Below are 24,885 nucleotides of genomic sequence, written 5' to 3'. Positions count from 1 at the left end.
CATTTTCATATAAACAAGTTTAATAAATACACATTTTGCAAGAATGTTTTCTTTATTGCACTAATTCTATCTAAAATAAAGGCAACTGTATAGCAGTGGAACCGTGATTCTTTGCATATACAAGGTTGTAGCAAAAAAGAAGAGGAAAGAAGGTTATAGGCAGAGTTAAACACAAAATGTATTTTATTAAAACATATTAAGAACTAAGTGTGGCAGAAAAATAAACTGTTGATGGGGACAAAGGTTGTGAGTTTCTGATGAATCACAGTATTGATATACACATTATTTGTAATTTAATATGTAATATGTATTGTATGTAAACTCCACCAGAAGCAGGATGGGAAATAATCTCAGAAAGAATCTAGTTGCAGTCTTGTAAGTAGTGATCCCCAGTCTTTACAAAATCTTAGTATGTGACTAAAAAGTCTGTAACTTGTCTTTAGATGTAAGAGGGTAGCTTAAGTCTGTTAAATACCTTTTCAACGTCGTGTAGTGAATTCACTGCATTACCTAACTACCTAATGTCATTTAAACATGCCAAAACCCAACACACACTACTATACCCATACACACTGCTGCAGCCCGGCTAACTACAGGATCCTGCAGCTGGAGTAATGGCGGGCTGCTTAATTAATTAGCTGAACCTCGCGGAGGGTGGATATCTGAGTGAGGTTCACTCTGCGGGGACAGTGTGACACACAGGCGGGAAATCCGCCTCTCTGCACCTTTCGCAGGTGTTAAAGTGTATCATTCAGACTGACTGAGAAGCCGAGTCTGAAGAAAAAGGTAGGTGAGCGGGGTAGAGTGAGCTAACCTGTATGCTAGTAAACCAGCCTAGGTTAATCACTTAATTAGCTTAGCTTATAGCTTAGCTAGCTAACGCTATATCGCTGATAAATCAGTCAATTGCTGTTCGTGATACGCACGTGCTAATTATGTAAGCGTTAACCATGTTAGCTAACTGATAACTAGCTGTATGTACACCTCACGACTGCACTAAATAAACGTTATAACATAAACGATTATGAAATAGGATTAAGCATTTTGTTAAGTCTGTATCTGTTAAACTTGGGTTGGTTGCCGGTTGTTGGTTTTATGCAGTTGGGTGTTTTTGTTTTAGCTAAAGTTAGTTTAATGTAACTAGCTTACCTTACAACTACTTTCACATTTGGATATTTTACTGCACGTTTTGTACAACTAGCTAGAAACTTTAATTTCCATGATTGTGAACTTTATTTATTACATATATTTAGCTATTTATTATCCCTATCTTCTCTTATTTGCATTAATACTAAGTTAATATCTATTTAACTTAGTTTACTATACTAATATTTATTTGTATAGTAAGGTTTCTATGAGAGCTTTTTCTAAATATATAACTTATATGCCTGATGTTGCTCTCAGGCAACAAACCACTTTTTTGATTATTACACTGAACCCTAAATGTTTTAATATGTTACGAAGTTTACTGTGAAAAGGCTTTTAAGGCCTATTTTGGCTGTTTTGTTTTTATTTACCTCTTAAAACAGTTATTTGTATTTGTTACCTCAGGGCAACATTAACAGGTAGATCACAATACAGTCATGTTGAAGCAGTGATTTTCAGTTGTTTGAATTAATATGACAGGGACCCCCAAACTCCAAAAAAATGGTCTGATTTATATATAACTCTTAAATGTTCTTTTCTTTATGATGCCCAATGGTTAGTAATGGTTTTGTTTTTGTAATGGGCTGATATCACAACGATAATTGGCCTAATGATTCACCTATATGATAACCTATTTGAAAATTAACAAAATTTAGAGGTGTCCAACTGGAAGCTACTTGTATCTCAGGGAAATGGCTAAACTTAATCCCGTCAGAAAGCAACGCAATCTGTTTTGTGTTTGTCTTCTTTTAGCAAGTTGTGTAACAACCCTATCATTAATTGCTGTACCATTTTGCGTATTTCTTGAAAAGACATGCTGACGGCTGTGCAGCTTTTGATCTCCAAGCTGCTTTCGCCACTCTGGAGGAGAGCAGAGGATGAAGATAATGAGTATTATTATGGTGGAGGTAGTGAAGACGTTCTCACATTTAACTGGCCTGTAGACTACACTGGGTTAATACATGTTTAAACTCTTTATCAAAGTCATATCAAATAATCTTACTGCTTGTACAGGTATGAAGGAGATTCGTCAGATGCGTGGTGGTGTTGTGACTCAGCTCTGTCAGGATTATGGCCTGATTGATCATTCTGTGTACTTCACTGCTGGAGAGGTTCTAGGAGGGGTGCCGTTGTGTGTGGGTGACCCTGTCCATGCCCTGGCTGTTCGAGATGGAGTGCACGGAGGTTGGAGGGCGCTCCGGGTGGGTGTTCTATTCCTATAATAGCCTCCAAGATCTCATTCACAATTTAGCACATGCCAGAGTGTACTGCTCAGTTTAATTATTAATTTGTATAATATCTAAATAACAGCATGAAATGTTGTTGCATAACCTTGAAGTGTGTGTCTGCTGTGTGGCCATGTCAAGACCATGCACTTTGTGTATGCACTTTAACTGTAATTTTAGATTTTTATTTGTGTTTGATTATCATAGTATTTGGTTAGTAGGTCTATAAATACAAACAGAATACAACATTTGTAATATAGCTGAATACTGCAACGTTCAATGTAGTGGTATCAGCCTTGCCATATCAAGAGAGAGCAAGGCCAGTCATGCTCTCTTGGGTTCTTGACCTTAAATAGCTGTGGAGCTACATGATGTCAAGAAATGTACAATGTGACTGTGAAGATGTTGTGTTACATGGGTCTAAAAAATTATGTAAGTCTGTGTTTATTTCTGCAGGTCGAGAAGCAGATGGATACGTGGGAGGGAGGAGCTAGGGCATCACTTGAACTGGATCCCAATAAACTCAGGTCTCTGATTGGAACAGTAACGTCATGTGACAAAGATGGTGGATTTATAAATCAGACAACGTATTTTCCTCGATCAGCCCTGTCTGAAGGTAAACATAATAAATAATACCAGCTTATTGCTGTAGACTTGATTTTATAATGTACGTTTGAAGGCAGTGTGTTATCATTTTTTCTGACTGTTTGATGTGTGTGATTTGTGTATCTGTGCCCTAGGTTTTGAACCCATGAAAGGAGACTGGGTGCAGGCACAGTACGTTATTAGCCCTTTAGAATGGAGTAGTCAGGCTCGGACTGTTGCTCCATTACGGTATCGCCGCATGGACAAAGTAAGAATACACGTGCAGTTGTGTGTGTGTGTGTGTGTGTGTGTGTGTGTGTGTTTTTTTTTTTTTTTTGGGGGGGGGGGGTGGGGGCTGGGGGGGGGCTGGGGTAAATGTATAGCAGTAGTAATGGCTTTGATCTAAATCTGTTACTGAGTTTGTATACTTGGAGGTTTTTCCATCCTGGTTTGAGCCTGGTTTCCACACAGATTGCATAAATGGTACACGTAAACCACAGCCTGATGTAACCAAATTAAAAAGTGCAGGCATAAAAACAATTTAACTTCTCCTATTCCTATTTGCTCTCATGTACCTGGCGACAAATAACTTTCTTTTCTTTTCTTTTTCAGGTATATGTGTCAAACATATTTGGCAGTAATGGAATTGTGGAGGACAGTGTTTTTTTCAGTCTGGACTCTCTCTTGTTGCCTGCTGGGTATCAACCCACAAAGGGAGATCTAGTGAGTGTTGTGGTTGTGGAGAGCAGTCAGTCATTCTACTGCTGGAGAGCACTCTGCATGGCCCCCATTAAACCAAGGCAAGATATATTCTCATTAGTGTTGCACTTCCATTCGACCATCAAATCTTCTGTTAAAAAAAGACTTGTGTATGGGGGTTTTAATATGTTGTGCTTCTTTTTCTGTCTATTTCCTTTTCATAGCCTGTATTCAGCAGTGCCTATCTGTCCAGATGCAGATATTCAGACCTTGCTGGAGAATAAGGAAGGGCTTGTTGTCAGTGAGGAAACCCAGTTTGGATCTATGTTTTTTGAGGAGACTAAGGAACTGCAAGTCTGGATTCAGTGAGTTACTGTGCCGTGTCCTGACAGATGTTGACAATGACTCTGATGATGGTAGCAGAAAAATACTTATCATTTTTATTATGTAAACTGATTTTTTTAAAGGAAGATTAGTTTTACTTTTGCTTTATGGTAATACTATTCTGCTAATGCTTATACTTAGTAATAGTTATTATCTCATACTTGTTCTATATCTGCTTTCCTATGCAGCAATACAAGCTCAGAGACCCACACTCTGAAATGCTGTGAATTTGCTGGCTGGGACTCTGAGGAACAATTTACACTGGGCCCCAGACTTTCTCCATCTAACCATAACACACCCTCAGACCCACAGAACCAACAAGCCATCTCTCAGAAAAATCCCAAGGGCCTTGTAGCTGGGATTGGCCTCTTTTCACTACCCAGTGCTTCCTCTGGTACTGCAGAGAAAATTAAGGAAGGGTGTGAAACTGATAGTGAGGTAGATAAACATGGAGAGTTTGAGTGTGACAGCAAGAAATGCAATAAGGAGACACCAACTGTGCTGGGAATCGAGAGGAATCAGGAGATTGCACCAGGAGAGAAGGTGTCTGTCACTGTGTGCTGCCAGGCCAAGTAAGTGACTGAATTAAATAACGTTTAAATTTTGTTTGCATTTAATAAATGCCAGTGAAAGTGGATTATTGCTTGCTGGCACCTGGATAATATCTGCAGAGTTTAATCAGCACATATTTATATTTTCTTTTCTCTGTGCCCAGCAGAGTGAGACAGAAGTTAGAGCCTGCAGTATTCCAAGTAGTTTTTTTGCACAGCTCTAAAGTGAGGTGCAGTTTTATGTTTGCTGTGTCACATGTACCAGAAACATTAAAGTATATGTATTCTACTCTTAGGCAACCTCAGCTTCTCTTTTTAAAGTTCACCGTGCAAAAGTAATAATTATGAGAACCCAAGACAACTTGTATAAAATAGTTTTGAGCTAAACTGGTTGTGCTTTAGTGTGCTTTGTAGTAATTCTACAAGGAGCCCCTGGTCGAACTGTAAATGTTTTTTTCTCTGTAGGAACCTGGGTTGCTGTACTGAACTGCTGCTGCTGCACTTCTCCTCCTTCACCATTGGCCGGCGCCTAGAAGTGTCTGTGAACAGCATAGAGGAGAACCTGCTGAAGCCCAGCACCACCTACTGCCCAGTAGAGCCAGTACCCCAACCACAATATCATGCTCAGGTGGTCAGAGTCATGGCTCCAGCACCTCCAGTCAGGTGCAGCCATGATATCTTTTTTTTTTTTTTAGTCTTTTGGAGAAGTCCATCAAAGAAAAAATATATACTACAAAAACTTTCATTATGCTCATAATGTCCATACATCTCAGACAACTGTCTCAATAGTGTTATATACAATAAAATAACAACGGTAATATAATTTTTGTTTTAAGTTGGATACAATATTGAGAGGATGTTCCCATTACAATTTAACAGTCTAATTTCTGACTTCCTTAGGGTGTAAATCACCACCATTTTTTTTTTATTTTGATGTATTTACTTATTCATTTTAAGGCAAATAACTATTTACAATAAAAGCAGGAACATTTTTTAATACAAAAAAAAGAAAAGGAAATATCCAAGTCAGAGGTCATAGGATCTACAAGAAATCTGATCGTTGGGGTCTTATATAAACTAGCCATTTAGACCAGATCCGATTAAATTGATCAATTTGAATTTTCCTTTATAAAAAAAATCAAACATCATGCCACTCTTGAATTTGAGGAGGCTTAGTAGATTAGTGATTACCTTTTAACTTGCAGCATGCAGATACTCAGTCATTTTTTTAAATCATTTGGACACATCCAAAGAGAGATGCCCTAGGTAATGCAAAGCAAAATCAAAGTATATATTCAACTAAAATATGGTACAGACAGCCTGATAAATAGCCCTCCACTATCCAGATCTCAAAAAATATGAAAATGACCTGCACCACATAATCTCCAGCAGCTAGAGCCGGAACCTCGATACCGTTTCTGCACAGGAGTTACAAAATATCTAAGGATATGTTTCCAGCAAAATTTCTTTCCAGGTTAAGGAACTTGTTGCCCACTGCATTTGACATTTTCCCCCAATCCTCCTCTGACCGTGACCTTCCCCCTCTTTTTCCCCATTTTTCTTTAATATAAAGTGTTTTGTCATCTCTAAGAGTATTTATTTTTTTTACAAAGCCTAGACATAATCATGTGCTTGTGGGTCAGCCTGTTTAGAAGCCTTGACATTCTGACCTACAAATATTCATTGTGTACTTTAATTATTGGCACAGTGCTGTTATTGTACTTTTGCACTTTTAATTTTAGTCAGGTTCTCTAGCTACAGTGTTGTCATTTAATCCTTGAAGACAAATTAACTGTATCAAGTCACAGTGTCTGTGGTTTTCTCTTTGTTGTGATATTTTGCAATTGACCGTTTTGGTGCGATGTGTTTGGTCAGACTGGCAAGACGTCATTTGCCTAACTTCCTGGGGAACTACCCAGTGCCGCAAGCTCTGCGGGAATGTGTGGAGGCCAAGAAAGATGTGCTGGTAGTTCAGCCAGCTCTGGGAGAGGTAGGGGAGTGCGCAGCATAAATTATTTCTTCAGTACTTCTGCTAAACAAGTGTTCTAACTCTCCTTTTTGCTATGTCTGTCTCCTACAGCCGCTGAGTCTGTCCTCCATGGGTGCTCATTTTTCAGCTTTGCTGTGGCTGGAGGAGCTGCAGGCAGAGAAGGAACTCCGGGAGTTCAGTATCAATGGCGCCCTCCTCAGGAAAGGGACTATATACCTGCACCTTGAGGTGCCCGGGCTGTGTGAGGGAAGGCCAAGTCTCTTCATAGGTAAAAAAAAGAAAAAGAAAAGGCCCCTGTTGGCATGTGCTTTTGTCCATAACCTTATTTTCAGTATCTAGCTAATTTGTTTCATGTTAATACAGACAGCAATATTATTGTCTTTAATTAGATAAAGTGTTTAATGTTAATATCTTGTGTGTATGTGGTCATTTTACAGGTGACAAAGTTGTTCTGAGGAAGCCTTGCAGTGGAGGGTTTGTTGTGGAGTATATTGGCTACGTCACAGAGGTGCTCTTTAGTTCAGTTTGGCCTAATTTTGAAAGAACTGTAAAATGATGGTCTGTAAAGTTAATCTGTAAATCTTGGTTTACAAGCAAAATTACAAACATTAGTAGGTAGCGAAAGAAATGCTTTTGGGATTTAAAGATTTTCTACTAAATAGTGTGGAGCACATTCTTTAGCTTTGCTTGTACTCTTGCGCTTGCAGATCAGTGAGGAGGATGTGAGTTTGCGAGTAAACAAGGACTTCCAGCAGAGCTACCTGGGGGAGCCCTTGGATGTGGAGTTTACCTACAACAGGTGCCTATGTCTGTAACGTAAAACATTAAGTAAAGCTACTGGGGTCCCAGCAGTTAGCACACTGGGTTATTGGTGACAAGGCTGTGGGTTTAATCCCAGGTTCACCAAGCTAAAACTGTTGGGTTCCTCGGCAAGCAGCAGTGTGTATGCACTAGTGTGTATGTGTTCACTTCACTGAGAGTTTAAAAGCGAACATCAGATTCCATCTGTTTTTGTCATGTCGATCAACGTGGACTTTCATAGTCCATGTGTACACAGGGACATCAACAGCCAGTACCATTTGCATGTCTAAAGGACTCTGTGTTCATTTTGTTTATATTTGGGCACATTTTCTAAAAGCCTACAGAAATGTATTGAATGAAGCAGTACTACTGGAAATTATGTGGCAGTTTAGCAGAAAAAATGATGGCTGAACCATTTGAAGAGAGGCTATGTAAGCTATAGATTTTAAACATCTATTAACATGTAGATGATGTCACATTGTCATGCTGCAGGGACAAGCCATGTTTGTAGTTGTCAGACTGTTGACTCTGTTCAGCCCTCTAGTGGACGTAATGCTTAGTATCAGTCCAACATAAAGCAGGCCAACATAAACAGTGCATATAAGGAAGTGGGCAGTGATGGTTACATGAATCTGAAAATAACGTTTTTGTAGTTAAGGAAGTGTGAATGAGCCTTTATTTGCAAACAAGTAATGATTGCAATGGTAATGGGCTTTTTAAACAGATGATAAAGCCATGTGTTAAAATATATATATATATATATAACTAGCTTCCTTTGTATTGAATTCTCAAAATGGATTTTGCTTCCAAAATCAGGGTGACCATGAGAAGGTGTCACTGTGCTCTGGAACAGGCCAAGCACTTTGGAGAAAATGGTAAGCTGGGGTTGTTTGGAGATATTTTTGTATATGGTTAGATAGATAATTGGAAATAACTTTGACTGTAATAATTTAAACTCTTTTTGCTGGCTTAGTCCTCTTCCCAAAAGTCCTGCAGCTACAGCATCCTGTATGGACTGGAGAGTGGGAACCCGAAAAACTACAGAAAAGCAATGAAGACGAACCTCCTGAACAAGATGAAGGGGTGTGTGTGAATGGGGAAAAGTCACCTTTGACCATGGACATGGTGTCTGTGTACACACAGACCAAAACAGGTATGAGTGCATTTTTGTATGTCATTGGCCAATAGGTGTGTTGCACTTTCTTTTTAGATCCCACTGTTATGACTGCATGAAAGACCAGATTTTATACACATGATGTATAAAATTACATGCTCGAAAGCATCCCGTGACTTTTGCCTTAGACCATAAAAGCTAAAGGAAGGATGCACTGAGCTGCACAATATATTTGTCTGTTGGCATGGACAGTTCCCCCCAGATTCCTATTGTCACAAACATTCTTTAATCCACAGTGTCACGTTTGTATTGAAAATTACTCTTACAAGACACTCTCCATAGTGATTTTCACTTTTGCTATGCCTTATTTACGGTACACACCTTACACTGTGAACTGGAGATTCTTAAATGCCCACACAAATTCAGAAATGCAATCCTATCAGTCTGATAGATAGATAGATAGATAGATAGATAGATAGATAGATAGATAGATGGATAGATAGCTCAAACTCTTGCCTTGCTATAAGCACACTATTCAGTGATCAACCTCATCACAAAATAACACCATACAATACATACTGGTGTGGAGGCTTCCAAATTGATCAATTTACATGCTGCTTTTGGCATGTCTGTGTACTAATATATGTAAACGTAGCTGTAAATTTTCTTTTTTTTTTTTTTTTTGCTAAAATACCGCAATATATTTTGTAATGCATTGAACTGTAACTTATGTATACTGTAAAACCAGATTCTTGTCAATACACATCTTGTATTGTTGCTGTTATATAAATAATAATTTTAGTGTAATGATTAATTCTGTTCACATTTTCTTCTTTTTATTTCTTAAATGTATAAACAATGAAGAACGCATCTTGTATAAATGCTCCCTATACAGTTTTAAGCGGAAACAAACTACTTTGCTTTTTTTCCCCAATTAATCACTTGTTTATTTGAACAATCTACAGTAAAAATATATATAATTGTGGACAGTAACAAAGGAAGTATGATTTTTACTTAAAATTTTGCATTTAAAATTCAAACATGTTACATTTCACACCAAACATTATTGGAAATCTGACATTACTTTTTGGCTTGTGAGGGCTTTAGTGGAGGACCTGTCTTCTCTCCCAGCCCAGGAGAGTCAATGCCTGGAGAGCCAAAGTTTGTGCAGTGACCACAGTGAAACCCCCAGTCAAAAATCACTTGCATATCCTCCACCCTTTGCTTACTTCCACTGATTCTTTGGCCTTCACTAGTGTGACCTCTGGTGTCCAGACAATGCAACTGCATGACATTTCATAAACAGAATGTGAAATCATATTTTCCCATGATTCACACTGAATTTTTTTTTCCATCACGATGCATTTTAAGATGTAATTTATTTATTTATTTATTTTTATTTGCACTAAGAAGGCATCTTCCTCCTATGAATTGAATTTGTAAGCAAGTAATTTGGAACATTTTTCTATTGGTTCATTCATTTTACAATTTTGGTCACATTGGGTTAAAGTGAAGGTTTTTGTGGGATGATATTTTACACTAGATGGATATTTACTTATCTGAATAAATAAAATGTATGCATGTATGAAAAAATAATGCACAAGACACCTACTGCACCCCTTTTTCTCTCACTTTTTTATCAGATTTGAAAACGCCTGCTAAGCACACTCCCAAACCGGGCCAATTTTTCAACTCTAACCTCAACCCAGCCCAGAGGCAAGCAGTCAAGCGCATCCTTGGTGGAGAATGTCGTCCTACTCCATACGTGCTGTTTGGTCCACCAGGCACAGGAAAAACCATCACACTTGTTGAGGCCATACTGCAGGTTTGGCCGTAATGGGCAATAAATTTTTTCTTGGAAAATTTGTGAAACAAATGAAAATGGAACGTTTCAGCTTGATTAACTTAATGCTTATGCATTAACAGGTGTACCATCGTGTGACAGGCAGTCGCATCCTGGTTTGCACTCCGTCTAACAGTGCTGCAGACCTCATCTGCATTCGCCTGCATGAGAGTGGCTTCCTTCCGGCTGCCAGTCTGGCACGGGTTAATGCCACCTGCAGGCTGGAGGAGGTACTGCAGTGTAGATGTAAATATGAATGCAGATTTTGGGAAGGACCAGTACATTTTGGTCTTGTAAATGATTATTGCTTTATTTCCTATTGTAAAAAGTTATCTATTTACTTGCTGTCTTTGCAGTCCATCCCAGAAGTGCTGCATCAGTATTCTCGTGCTGGTGAAGACATACGTAATGCCTGTTTTCACCGTATCGTGGTCAGCACCTGTTCTAGTGCTGGCCTGTTTTACCAGATCGGTTTGCGGTGAGAGCTAGAGCTTTGAAGTGCAGTCTTTTATGTTATTGCGGGCCTGCTGAGCAAAACTGTTGACCATATTTCAGTTTAGGGATTTACTTTTCTAGTCCTAGAGTTGCTAAGACTGTTTGTTGTTGTAATAATTATAAAAAATAACTATTATCTGCTCTACATGTTTTGTTAAGTAGCTTTGTTAATTAGCTGTATTTAAGCAGGTGTGAAAGATAATGCAGTTCTGAAAAATGTACATAGTGTATGGTCAACAGTTTTGGAATTGTGTACCTATAATGTGACTTCAGCTTTTAATAACTGGTGAAAATATGGCACCTTGCAGAAGAGTTTGAATTTATTTGTGTTTTCTCTTTAAATGTTTTTAGTATTGGACATTTCACGCATGTGTTTCTGGATGAAGCTGGTCAAGCCACTGAGCCTGAAGCTCAGATTCCCTTAGGTCTCCTATCTGAGAGGACAGGCCAGGTTAGACACCATATTCTACAACAACCTAGATGCATGATCAGAAGATCATGAGTAGTTAAATGCAGATGTTAAACTGTACATCCTAACTTTCTGATTTAAAAGTGACACAGGTTGTTGCTGGCAGGTCTTTTTATTTTGTCTCTCTCTCTTTCTTTTCTTAAATTAATTTATTGACCAATACTTTGTTTGTTAAATAAGCTAAAATGAAGAAGCAGTTTACACAACACAAAGTGCAAAACAGCCCTGTTAGAATGAAAGTTGTCTGCTTAGGTTGGAATTAAGAGTGAACTGGATTACTGTGGTTGAAAAATTAAGCCAAATCCTCTCTCCTGCCCTCTGGTGGTGTGCTGGTGTACAACGTTTTCCTCTACTGTGCAAGCTCACGCATAATCCCTTTTAGGCAGTTTTGGCTTATAACAGGGGCATATAGGGGATTTGTTTATTTGGCACAGAAAGGTTTTCCACATAGTTGCATGACATTAGATAACTTTTCTATACACAGAAAAACATGGCAAAACATTTAAAAAAGATGGCGAAATATTGACTGGCAGAGGAGCACAGTCCATAAAAAATATTTAACATATCATACTGTGAAACATAATTCTGTCTAATTAGGGTTAGAGGTACACACTAATATACACTATATACACTAAAATCAGATAGCTTGGTTTAGCTTTGTTTTTTTTGTTGTTGTTTTTTATTGTAAGCTGTGTTCTCTTTCCTCTCTCTTCCCTAATAAAGATAGTGCTGGCTGGAGACCCTAAGCAACTGGGCCCAGTTGTAAAGTCTAAATTAGCTGAAGCCTTTGGACTGGGAGTGTCTCTGCTTGAAAGACTAATGGCCAACCCACTCTACTCCTGCAGTGAGAATGGCTACAATCCATTACTGGTGAAGGAACACTCACTCATAGTTGCTTGAGAAATCTGAACTTATAAGGTGTAATAAAACTGTGTAGTATATATATATTTTTTAAACTACATATGCAGTGCAATTAGGGGATGACCATCTTATTGCAATTTAATGTACAAATCTGTTAGTGTACAATATAAAGTAAAACTGCTGATATGTGTTTAATATAGGAAATATTTTTATATTGTTTCTCTATATTCAATCTGTACGTTTTGTTTATTAATTTATTTTATGCTCCTCAGGTAACTAAACTGGTATATAACTACCGATCTCATGAGGTCTTGTTGGCACTGCCATCTCGTCTCTTTTATGGGGGTGAGCTGTGTGTGCGCTCGCAAAGATCTGTCGTGGACTCTCTGTGCCACTGGGGCAGACTTCCCACCAAGGGCTTTCCTCTCATCTTCCATGGAGTCAGGGTAGAGCTCTTTTTTTCTTGTTATTAGCTGCTCGGGAGGGTGTTTAAGGAGATTGATTCAATGTTTTTTACTTTATGGTATTTACTGTAGACTGCCAATTTAGGATGTCCTGATCTTCTGATATTTTGAATGAAAAAATCTATGTTTGATTTTCAGTAATGCAGGATAATTCCTGCATGTGTAGTGCTATATTCTGTTTGTCTGTTCTCTGTTTCACTCTATAGGGTTCAGAGATGAGGGAAGGAAGTAACCCATCCTGGTTTAACCCTGTAGAAGCAGTGCAAGTCATGTTGTACTGCTGCCAGTTGGCCAAAAGACTGTACAACCCCATACCAGCTACTGACATTGGCATCATCTCACCCTACAGAAAACAGGTTTCCCTTTCTTTCACCTTACTCTAATCAAATAAATGGCCTTTCAATTCTTTTTATTTTCTGCCTTTACATGCTTGTTCATCCTTTTTTAAGGTGGAGAAGATTCGAGTTCTGTTGCACAAGGTTGGGCTTGGTGATATTAAAGTGGGCTCTGTTGAGGAATTCCAGGGACAGGAGTTCCTAGTCATCATCCTGTCCACAGTAATACACTGTTCATTTAATTCTAGTATGATCAAGGAGCAGTACAGCTAAATAAAGCTTTGAAGAAGATTCAGGAATTAACTAACTTGTTTCCCCACTCAGGTGCGCTCCAATGAGGATCTATCGGGCAGTGATCTTCAAAATGTTCTGGGCTTTCTGTCCAACCCCAAACGCTTCAATGTGGCAATTACTCGATCAAAAGCTCTTCTCATCACCATCGGCAACCCACACGTACTAATCAAGGTAGTTTTCCTGTCAGGCTGTCAGAATATTGATGAATTAGTATCCGAGGAATTGGCAACATTTTTGCTGATGACCACAGTGTTTGTGCAGTAGCGTGTATGGTGTTAAGCCCGGCGCACACTACATGATTTTAACTTGTTCAAATTTTACTCTGATTTTGCCTTTCCAATTAATTTATCAGACAGAATTTTTTTTTTCAATTGTCGTTTGATGATCTGAGTGTGAGAGCAGAAGCAAGTCAGTCGTAAACCTTCCAGTTAGGGAGCCCTAAAATTAAGCTCATTAGTGGCCCTCCGATGTAGAGTTTCAACAGCTGCCACCAAAAAAAAAAAAAGTCACACACTAAAATTTGGTTGATTGGTTTATTTATTTATTTATTTATTTTTTTTTAGCTTTGATTGCGACATGCATTCACTGTGGCATTTTTTTTTGAAAAGCTTCTGCCGTATCACAAGATTTAATTCAATTCTGTGTTGCATGAATTTTTCACCAAAATATTGTAGTGTGTGCTTGACAATGACTCATGTAATTGTAGAGATCTGGAGTTAAGTGGGGGATTTGTTCTGATTTCCAAATCTTTTAACATATTATTTGTAGCATTATTTATTTTATTGGGTACTTGACTTTAATTTGCTTTTAAACAGTGCAGTGAATGCCAGTATTTATGATTTAGACATTTGATGTGTGTGTTGTAGGAAGCATGTTTCTATGCATTACTACAGTATGCATATGACAATGGGGCTTACCTTGGCTGTGATCCTCCTGTATCCCTCAGAGCTACCCATGGGTTAGTAACAAACACTTATATTTTAATATATATATATATATATATATATATATATATATATATATATATATATATATATATATATATATATATATATATATATAAATTATTTATGAAATTCCTTGCATAATAGCCTTAATCTAGTGTTTTAAGGCTCATAGTTAAATCTTAGTTAACATTCATATTTTAATAGTCAGTTTCTCCTGTTCCTTTTCCAACTATTACTCATTTTTTCTTTTTTTTCCTTGTTCCACAGAACTGACCTCAAAAAGGAGAAGTAGAGACTTGAGTAGAAGTTTAGATAAATGATTCAAGTGATTGTCAGACTTCTTGTTTTGTGCCAAATAAAAAAAAAGGTGGCCTCTGCCACCTTTTACTGCTTAAAATGAGAAGATTAGGCATGTGATTATGTAGAAAAAAAAACAGCAGACTTCTTTCTTAAGATCTGTGTATTTGCCTATAGTCAGTTCTTGTACAATAAAAAAAGTTTGTTCAGTTTGTTGCCATAGTAATAAAATGATTGCTTGAAATTTTGCTTGAAATGGGCTTATCAGTGTGCACATTTTCCTACCATACCTTTTTAATAAAGCATTTGTGTTCAGATGAGAGTCTCTCAGTCTCCTGTTTAAGATCTCTATGCAGTCAGAGAGTCTGTAGCTTGCAGACAGTCCTGTGTCTGAACGTCTCTGCCTGGCTGCGTCTCCATGAGTGAGTCTGGGTGCGACAATTGAGTGTCGATAACTAGAGACACTAAAAGATTAGCGGGGGTGATAATAAGTGAGTAAGGTATAATGCAGTATGGTGACCATCACTTTGAGCAGTTATTTCTGACTGGAACATTTTTTTTAATGGAATAAATCAACAAAATGTTACAATGTGTGACAGAAATCTTAACTCTACAGTAGTAGAATAAATCTGTGTGTTAGAAAGCCATTTTTGTGCATGTGTATCAATCCATTCATGACAAAATTCTGCCAAACTAAAGAACAACTGCCAGATTCACATTGTCAAAAAAATGAACATGTGTGACCTCAACAGTTATATAGTGTAAATTCAGTCAGAGAGGTTCTAACGAGTGAAATGGAGACTGCTTTTATCAGAGCAAGTCTGGGTGCATGGCTGCTCTTTGATGTATGACTTGGGTGCCAGTAAGCTGTCTTAAAGCACATTTTGACACTCAGATGTGTGTGTGTTTGCTTTTATAGGTTTACTGTGTCCCTATAGCTTTGGCTGGAGTGAGCAGGGTTGCATTCAATAATGCTACATGCAGTATGTTTGGAATCTCCTAGCATACTTATGTATTCTTACATGTCTCAAGGCTGAGATTTCAATAATCTGAATCTTAGAGCCAGCAATTTGAGGACGTGTTGCTATGCAACAATAACCATTACATAGTACAATGCCTGGTCAAAAAAAATCCACATTTGGATTTAACTAAGTAAATGGTGTGGGTTTTTTGTGGCAGTTGGTCAGGTCTTGGTTCAGCAACAATATGTGCTGAAAGAATGAGGTCAGCTGACTACCTGAATATACTGAATATAGACCAGATTATTCCATCAATGGATTTTTTCTCTCCTGATGACACGAGCATATTCCAAGATGACAATGTCAGGATTCATGGGGCTGGAATTGTGAAAGAGTGATTTCAGGCACCATGAGATCATCATTTTCACACATGGATTGTTCACCACAGAGTCCAGAACTTAACCTCATTGAGAATCTTTGGGATGTGCTGGAGAAGACTTTGCACAGTGGTCAGACAGTATATTAAATTAATGAATTTAAAATAAATATTGTGACACTGCAGAAGCTTATTGAAACATAGCTAATCAAAGCTAAAAGCAGTCCAACAAAATATTAGTGTGAGACTTTTTTTTGGTGGTGACTTTTTTTTTGTTGGTCTTTTTGGCCGGGCAGTGTATATTGTGTATTGTGTTAATCAAAAAGCCGGACACCAAACTTTATATGTAAACCAATAATTAAAAATCTATATGGTATAAAAAACACTGTTTTAGTAAGTTTATACCAAGAGTGTAAAGACTATAATATGAATATAAACAGCCAAACATACTTCTTTACATATTCATATATTTATTTATGACCCAATTGTACGGCTGATTATATTAGACGTATATATGCCACATAGCTTTATATTACCATTATAAGTAAGCAATAAATACATAAACAATAAGTTATTGTGTGGTAACCAGAAATATATCACCAGCACTATTACTATTTAAACATAAGATCTGGAACATGACGTTTATATCGTTATACAGTATTTTTCTAATACAATCTTATGAAGGATATTGTGTGTGACAAACTGTGATAAATAGTGATTATACCACACTATCTGTGCTGTACATTATTGGTCTGACAGAACTGTATTGACTACTACAGTAGAAATACATGTTTTTGTGTTAAATCAAATATGCACAATAATCCATAGCTATTAGATGCTTAAACTGCCTGTGAAAAAATACCCTTAAATGCTGATTAATTAGACTTTACATTACATTACATTTGGCAGACGCTTTTGTCCAAATCGACTTACAATAGACTTACTAGATAATATTAGGTTAAAATAAGACCAATGTATCAGTAGAAAAAATAAACAGCTCTGGAAAATTAATAGACTGCCTCAATTTCTAAATCAGTTTCTCTGATTTTGCTATTTGTAGGTATATGTTTGAGCAAAAAAGAACATTGTTGTTTTATTCTATAAACTATAGACAACATTTCTCCCAAATTCCAAATACAAATATGGTAATATGGAGCATTTATTTGCAGAAAATGAGAAATGGCTGAAATAACAAAAAAGATGATAGCTTTCAAACCTCAAATAATGCTGTTTTTTATCACTGTTATCATGCATCTTGGCATGTACTCCTTCACCAGTCTTACACACTGCTTGTGGATAACTATACCACTCCTGGTGCAAAAATTAAAGCAGTTCAGCTTGGTTTTATATCTTGTGATCATCCACCTTCCTCTTGATTATATTCCAGAGGTTTTCAATTTGGTAAAATCAAAGAAACTCCTCATTTTAGTGGTCTCTTATTTTTCCAGAGCTGTAGATACAGTCAGATTTCTGTAGACATTTTTCAATTTTCAGGTTTTTGATTCCTGAGGTCTGTATGATTACAAGTTTCAGTTGCTCCTCAATGCCACAGCTACAGTGTGTCTAAAATGTAAGGCCTACCTGGACCCACTTAGTCGTGGAGTCTTCTCTTTTGTCTGTGTGCTTTGACAGACAGAGGCTTGTATGGGTCCCATTAGTGGTCTAGAGGCAGGCTATACATTAACAACACAAACATAATACCTAAAGAGGGGCAGGAGGGCCATTAGATAGAAAAACATGTTGGTGGGGCTATTAGAATGGGGGTGGTTAGTTTAAACACATGGGCTCTATTGTTCTCCAAAATGGGCCTGTGTCTCTAATTGCCCAGTTAGGTCCCTGTGCTAACTGCCGTCTACACCGGGTTGAGCCAGGGCAGTAAAGGGGCCATCGAGGCTGGGGCCGGGGTGACAGGCCTGGAGACTGGAGGCTGAGGGACTATGAGACACGGCAGCACGGCTAAGCAAACCGCCTCCTATGCCCACAATTTGGCCACACCGTCTACTGGGCCTCATTGCTTTGAATGAGGGCCTTTATTTCCATCCTTAGTGGCTGTCTGCCTGAGTCTCGTCTCCAGCCTTGATAGAGCTGGTTCTCAGATAGATGACAACAGCTAGATGCTAGAAGCCTCTGGCTGTTTAACATGTGAGATAAATCTCGGTATAGGAGACAGAGTTCTTTAGAAGTCGCTGAGTGGGTAACATGACTTAGTCAGGTGAAAGCAGTAGTAGTTTTTGGGCCTTTGCTAAAGACACCTGTTGTGTAAACAGCAGCTTTCACTAAAACTACGTCCTACTGCTTATGTAGAGTGTCGTCTACAACATCTGCTTTTGAACAGATGATATTCAATAATGAGGAAGTGTAGCACATATTATATTTAATATACTGGTAATATGGAATAGAAATATAATTTAATTTAAATATATAAGTGGTTTGTAGTTTTTTTGTTTATATTATTTAACTGAAGTATTTCCATTTTTACTTTAACTTAACACTACATTTTAAATGTCAAGGTTATGTTTAAAAAAAATAAAGAAGTGAAATCAAGGCAAAGACACAGGTAAGGGTACAGTGTTCATTTTCATTGTTTGTCAAATTTATTTAAAGCTGTTGGAAATACAGTAGCTACCCAGCACAAGCATACAGCCTGCAAATGTTCATCCTACATCTGCATAAATGAGGGAATATAAGGAATATATACAGATGCTACATAGTAAAGAAAAACGCATTTGTAAACCTGCGCTTATAGTAGGGTTTTAGTGTTTTAAATAAATCTTAAACTGAAACTTACCTATTTACCTAATTGGACATTTTTAATAGACCTCAGTGTCAGAATAACTGTTTTTTATGTTTTTTTATATAGTAAAAAAAATAATAGGTAATTAAAGCCAAAATAAACCATGGCACATTTAATTTCAATTGGAAGCAATTTTTTTTACAAACTATTACAAAAGTGCAAGTTTAAAAAAGGATTTAACATGGGGTATCTCTACTTTAATTTAATCTTTTTGTTACATATACTGTAGATACATACCATATATGTATGTATGTAAATCTCCAAAATGGCAGAAAAGGGGGGAAAAAATAAAAAGTCCCAAAAAATGTTTAAGAAGAATTGCAATTTGTTATTTAAACTTAAAATTTAAAATACATTACATTAGATAGAACTTGTGGTTTAAATTTAAGGTAATATTTTGTCATATTTTTGTTGTTTTTACTTTATAGAAGTTATTTTTATGGTGTGCCCAAATGGCCCTAGTTTCTTCAGTAAGTGTATGAACAGATTTTATGAACAGACACATTAAATGGGAGTAAATTCAGATGAAACGCATTGTAAAGAGTGAAGACTCCAGCAGTACTGCAGAAAAATGCCTGTGTGTCAGCTAATGTGGGATAATCCATTGCTCTGCACAATGAAAGCCAAGCATGTCATGTAGACAGTAGGCTAATTTGTAAGGATTAGCGAGGGCATGGTAGCTAAGTGGCGTAACATTTGAATATGAATGGCTCCCTGTTTTGGCAGATCAAAGGTGGGCTAGTGGTCAGGTAGACTGCAGACAAGGCTGCGCTAACGGGAGACAGGCTGCACGGCCTAGTCTCTGGGGTCGGGAAAGCTTAAATTAACATGGCAGACAGGGGAACTGTCATCAGTTAGGAGACTGCCTGTCTGTCCACTAGCCCCCTCCCAGCAAGACAAGACTCTTAGTTTTACACCTGAGATACTGGAGGAGACCTAGCTAATAAAACCTTGCATGGCACAGTGCTGTACAAAGTCAAAAAATAATTTATAATAATTAACAAGAGAAGGGGAACATTCTAGTTTACTCTGGTCATTTAAAACAGACTCATTATGAGTTGTTTACTAGTCAAATGTCTGTGTTTTTACATGGTTACCATTATGTGTTCTAGGGCTGCATGATATTGGAAAAAAAACTAACATTTTTATTTATTTTTATTTTTCCATAATATCTATAAATAAAATAAATAAAGAATAAAATATAAAGAACGTTTGATCACAGTTCTCCCAAAGTCATGTTATATAATCAATAATATTTGTATAGCAAAGTCTGGAGTAAAATAAATGATATATGGCAAATGTAATCTGCCTCTGGTGAAAATAAGAACTGTATACATGACAAGCAGCAAAAAAACGTAATAAAAATGTAAGGTTTAATTAGTGTCTTCATTTCAGATTCATCCCCAAAAAACATTGTAATCCCCAACTTAATCATTAATATTATTGCAGCCGGACCAAAATCTTGTATTTTATTACAATTACAAATATTACAAATTGTTGATAAATTTCATCATAAATGCCAAAGCAAACGGTCCAAAATATATTTTAAATTACCTTTAAATTTATGCTAAAATTCTGAGAAGGTAACATTTTTATGAAGTTAGTTTTTGTATAGTACTATTATAATTGTTGCTGTCACACAAAAACAATTGTCATCTCCAAAATGTCATCTTTACAGGAGAAGGAAAAACCTGGTTAATATTCAATGTAAAAAAAAAAAATCAGGTAACTTTTTGGAGCATTTCTCTTGGTCTACTCATAATAAGCTATATAATTCACTGTGTTGTGTCTTAACTGATCTGCGATACGTGTACAAATCTCAGCACTCCTCATTTTGCTTTAATGAACTATGTCTGAAGAATGTCTGTTGTATTCAGTACAGTGATGTGTGCTTTTTGATTTTAACAAGGCCCACACACACCATTAAAGTGAATGTACAGACATCTGCAGACGGTGTGCATCATTTAATGGGCTGGAGCATTCTGAGCCTTTGATTGTTTATTTAATGCCCCCCTCCCTTTCAGTCCCCCTGCGTCTGCGTGTAGTTATCCCCTGCTTGACGCGTCGTCTGCACCTCTTTGATAGGTCGTTGATAACAGCCCTGGCTGGCTCTGCCCTACCTGTATATAAGCCAGTGGATCTCACTCACTCACAACCATTCCAGCACCTTCACCTTCACAGCTTTGGACGATCCCTTCTCACAGGACCACCACTTTCTCTGGAACTATGGCTCTCATCTTCACCCTGCTTGCTTTGACCCTCTTTGCTCAGATTGAGGCCTTTGACCTGGGCCAGTCCACTCGCTGTGTGCCTATACCTCACCAGCTGAGTGTGTGCCACGACGTGGGGTACTCTGAGATGAGACTGCCCAACCTCTTGGGCCACAGCAGCCTGGAGGACGAGGTGATCCCTCACTCAGAGAACTGGCGCACTTTGCTGCAGACAGGCTGCCATCCTCAGGCCCAGGCCTTCCTCTGCTCCCTCGTCGCTCCTGTCTGTTTGGACACGTAAGTGTTTATTACCACATGTCTTTAGTCTTCTTACTTTCTTTCAGAAGCTACATTTTAAAGCCTTCTATTTTAGGCTTACACTCTTACAATATAGGGCTTAAATCATTCCCTTTTCTTCTTTAAAACATCTCCATGGTCTCTCTAACTGACCTCTAAGTAATCATACCCACCTTTATCTTGTGTGTAGGTTCATCCAGCCCTGCCGAAGCCTGTGTGTGGCTGTGAGGGACAGCTGTGCTCCTGTTCTGGCCTGTCACGGCCACTCCTGGCCTGAAGCTCTGGACTGCGATCGCTTCCCTGCTCAGGAGGACATGTGTCTGACCCCACTGCCCAAACACATCAGCAACTTCCCTAAAGGTCAGTCAGTCTCCTATTTTGCTCACACACTCTTCCACACACTCATACACACCAGATAATAAAATAAATATTTATTAATTTAAAATAACATTAACTAATATTATTCTCTTTTGTATCCACAGGTTTTCCACAGCCTGCCTGCCAGTCGTGTCCTTCAGTGGAGGAAATGCCCTCTCTCAAAACAGTGATGGATGCTCTCTGTCTGAATGACTTTGGTAAGATACAGATATTGAAATATATACATTTGTTTAACTGACTGTCTGTGCAAGATAAAAAAAAGTATGATGGTATTTGTTTATATTTATTGTTTGTATCTATTAATACATGTATATATATATGTATATATATACACACAAACTGTCTAAAACATCCTTATTTCAAAAAGGGCATTTGTTATGCTGTGTACTTATATATAGATTTATTTGTATTTAATTATAGAATTTGAGCATTTATAGAGTATGTCATGTTATTGTTCTTTTACTTTTACTAAAAGAACAATATGACATATTCTAAAACTGAAATTAGAATTTATATAAATAGATACAAATCTATCTATTAGTAGATACACAAAAATACATTTTTTTTCTTTGTGAGATTAAATGGCATCTTCAGGAGCTAAAGGGTTTCTTCAGTAGCTAAATCACACAAATTGGAGTGAATTATATTATTTTTTATTTACAGCTAGATAAGACAGACATGCGTCTTAATTAAATAAAAAAATTCCATGTTTAATGTGTGTATAAGACAATTTGTTTTCCACTCACTGACCGCCTGTCTCTCTCTGTCCCACAGCGGTTAAAGCTAAGCTGTACCGGCGGCGCCTGCCCTCTGCTGAGCCGGAGCTGGAGGTGGAGGGGAAGCTGGAGTTTATTGAGCGCGGTCCTCTGCTGCCCTACAGCGCCGCGCAGCTGCTGCAGCACTGGCTGCTGCTCAACCTCCGCTGCGCGCACGAGCTGGTGCGGCCTGGGCGCGCGCAGCTCTACCTGCTGACCGGCCGAGCTCGCGCTGACGGCACCATGACCGTCACCCACTTCTTCCCCTGGCTGAAGAAGGACGCGCACATCGCCACGGCCGCGCGCAAGTGGAAGCAGCACAAGTGCTGAGAGAGGCGGGAGACTGAGCATCGCTCCCAGTGTATACTGGAAAACTGACCACTAACAAACCACAGGGGTCAGGAGTGCTGAACGAACACTGGCCCGCACCGCACCGCACACACATGTATGTACAGTATATAACTTTACTGTATGTGAGTGTAAGTGTGTGTGCTGGTTAAAGCGGGGGTCGTAGCTGAGGGTCGTGCTGGATCTGCCCCCCCCCGCTCCGGACTGACCCCCACTCCTATGGGGCGCCAGTGGGACTCCTACGCAGCTTTCTGAGCACATGAACTCTGACTGAATGCACTCTGTAAATAATGAGCCTATAGAGTTAATTGTACAGTAAAAAAAATCAGTAAAGTAGAGTTAAATGATTTGTAAAGATAGTATTTTCTATTCAGATATTGCTGTATTTATGTGTGTCTGTTGTGTGTTTGTGAATATAACATAGCTAATAAATGTGTTCTTGATTGAACTGCATGACTGTTCTATTATTTTCTCTTGCTGTGAGAAGTCAACATGCTCGCTAAATTTAGGGATTTGTAGATTAAAAATTAGCTGAAACTTAATTTAAACAAAATATATCAGATTATGAAACTAACTCTGCAATACTATTTACAACTATTGCATAGTTAATAGGTAATTATGCAGGAACTAATAGAAACAAATAGTACTGCATTAACAACTAAATCCCTTCTATCAACTACCAGGGAGTACAGTATGTAGAAGTTCAGTATTAACTCAACATTAATTAATAGGATTTACACGTGTCGTTAAGAGCTACTGAGTAATTACATAGTACTCATTAACTACTCATTAATCACTGCTCACATCAACATCAACTGCTCAGCTTAAAACTCTAAACCTACATGCCACCTAAATCATCATACTCCAATATGAGTATAATTTAAGGTTTAAATTATTTTAGCAGCGCTAATTCAATATCGGTCTTAAGGAAGCCAGTGACACCCCATGCTATGAGTAGCAACCTTTAAAATGTAATCTTTAGCATCATCCAAATACTACCAAACCATTCTAATAGTCTATAGCATCTAATCTTCTGGTTTCCTCCAAGTTTAAGAAGAGAAAATATCAAATCAAAGTGATGGCACACACATTCATGGTTCACTGTATGTTGTGTCCAACCTCATTCTTTGATATTTCTTTCCAAATATGTCTTCCGTAGTCTGCTTGTTTTGGTCACCAGAAATACAGTCATAAAAATCATTAGAAAAATAAGTAAAAATATGTGTAAAAATATCTGAAACTTTTGGGGGAAATGATTAACTGTGATTCTCAGTCCAGTGATTTCTTTTAAACAATAATACATTTTACTACCCCAAATTAATTAAAGTTGGGACAGTACTGAAAACTAAAATAAACAATTTGGGGTTGTAGGAAATTAAAGAAAAGCAAGCGCTGCAACTTTATAATTTAAAGCAGTATTTATAGTTTGTATATCCCCCACAGTTTATTTTATTCCACAGCAGTAAAGACAGTTCATGCTTAGAGCGCCCCCTCACGGTACATGTGTGTTTTACAAGATAAAGGCGACAGACACGTACAATAAAGATCTGCACTTCCACTGGAGTCTCGCGGGACCCGTCACAATATCTCGCGGTGGGACAGAGTTTAATTGTTATTGGCGGGAGCGGGAGTTTAATCAATCCAGGCAATGCGGGACCACACATACATGTAGAAAAATCCCGAAAATTAAGAAAGAATCTAGAAAATTATAATAGTCACACAATGATTTTCATGTGTAATTAACAGAAGGGAACAGCGAATCAATCAGCAAGATTAATAATAATAATAATAATAATAATATATTCATTAATTTAATTGAATTTAAAAAATATATATTTTTTATTCCTAAATCAATCCTTTTCTCCAGTATACAGGCTTAAATCCACCACTACTACAAGATTCTTGTTCTCGCTGCAATCAATAAGAGAATAATTATATTCTAAAACAACCTTCATGCTTACAACAGATGCACGAATGGCCATCAAGAAAAGCTGCAAAGAAAAAAAAGCAGTTTTAAGTTAAAAGCCAATGCAAGCAGCAAAACCCCTCAATATATTACTGATAAATATCAAAGCGGAGGATTGACCTACAGACGCACACACCCATAGGACAATTTCAGCATCTCCAGTTTACCTGACAGCATGTATTTGGACTGTGGTAAGAAATGGGTCAGTACTATCCAGCTCTATATTTCTTATTTAATAAATAAATATGTAAATTTTAAGCACTAAATTTAGTTAATTAATTTCATATTAGGACTGTGGGCG

The 24,885-nt window shown here is 37.7% G+C and overlaps 2 protein-coding genes and 1 long non-coding RNA gene across 4 annotated transcripts; 2 read left to right on the top strand and 1 right to left on the bottom strand.

Annotated features, from left to right (window-relative positions):
* Positions 1-558: 558 nt before the first annotated feature.
* Positions 559-14,818, top strand: mov10l1 (Mov10 like RISC complex RNA helicase 1). Of its 2 annotated transcripts, none has more exons than XR_002650259.2 (26): positions 559-786; positions 1,959-2,054; positions 2,161-2,348; positions 2,829-2,988; positions 3,113-3,225; positions 3,570-3,757; positions 3,881-4,021; positions 4,229-4,612; positions 5,057-5,254; positions 6,467-6,581; positions 6,672-6,849; positions 7,019-7,089; positions 7,289-7,380; positions 8,199-8,257; positions 8,356-8,535; positions 10,140-10,321; positions 10,423-10,569; positions 10,696-10,817; positions 11,186-11,285; positions 12,027-12,173; positions 12,437-12,610; positions 12,835-12,984; positions 13,078-13,185; positions 13,288-13,428; positions 14,102-14,215; positions 14,472-14,818. XR_002650259.2 is itself a non-coding variant. In XM_022672323.2 (26 exons), the coding sequence occupies exons 2-26, from the start codon at positions 1,961-1,963 to the stop codon at positions 14,494-14,496; spliced, it is 3,549 nt and encodes a 1,182-aa protein (XP_022528044.2). In that variant the 5' UTR covers positions 563-786; positions 1,959-1,960; the 3' UTR covers positions 14,497-14,818. The 2 variants fall into 2 exon arrangements, 1 of the variants encoding a protein (XP_022528044.2); XM_022672323.2 differs by having other exon boundaries at positions 563-786; positions 14,124-14,215.
* Positions 14,819-18,400: 3,582 nt separating this feature from the next.
* Positions 18,401-21,444, bottom strand: LOC111193105 (uncharacterized). Its single transcript, XR_002650260.2, has 2 exons — positions 21,311-21,444; positions 18,401-21,125 (listed from the first exon to the last, which is right to left on the bottom strand). It is a non-coding gene; the product is annotated as an uncharacterized LOC111193105 (long non-coding RNA).
* Positions 20,857-23,066, top strand: szl (sizzled). The gene is made up of 4 exons (XM_007244315.4): positions 20,857-21,137; positions 21,328-21,497; positions 21,620-21,712; positions 22,290-23,066. The coding sequence occupies exons 1-4, from the start codon at positions 20,857-20,859 to the stop codon at positions 22,598-22,600; spliced, it is 855 nt and encodes a 284-aa protein (XP_007244377.3). The 3' UTR covers positions 22,601-23,066.
* Positions 23,067-24,885: the final 1,819 nt, after the last annotated feature.

Source organism: Astyanax mexicanus, chromosome 2 (assembly GCF_023375975.1).
Source record: "Astyanax mexicanus isolate ESR-SI-001 chromosome 2, AstMex3_surface, whole genome shotgun sequence".
Taxonomy (NCBI): Eukaryota; Metazoa; Chordata; class Actinopteri; order Characiformes; family Acestrorhamphidae; genus Astyanax; species Astyanax mexicanus.
This window is presented reverse-complemented; position numbering and strand designations above follow the sequence as displayed.

Excerpts from the sequence above, each read along its gene's own strand:
- mov10l1 (XM_022672323.2), top strand. The coding sequence starts at position 1,961 with ATGCTGACGGCTGTGCAGCTTTTGATCTCCAAGCTGCTTTCGCCACTC. Across the intron at positions 10,570-10,695 it reads CCACCTGCAGGCTGGAGGAG|TCCATCCCAGAAGTGCTGCA; the intron begins GTACTGCAGTGT and ends CTGTCTTTGCAG. Across the intron at positions 12,174-12,436 it reads ATGGCTACAATCCATTACTG|GTAACTAAACTGGTATATAA; the intron begins GTGAAGGAACAC and ends TATGCTCCTCAG.
- szl (XM_007244315.4), top strand. The coding sequence starts at position 20,857 with ATGGCTCTCATCTTCACCCTGCTTGCTTTGACCCTCTTTGCTCAGATT. Across the intron at positions 21,138-21,327 it reads GCTCCTGTCTGTTTGGACAC|GTTCATCCAGCCCTGCCGAA; the intron begins GTAAGTGTTTAT and ends TCTTGTGTGTAG. Across the intron at positions 21,498-21,619 it reads CATCAGCAACTTCCCTAAAG|GTTTTCCACAGCCTGCCTGC; the intron begins GTCAGTCAGTCT and ends TTGTATCCACAG.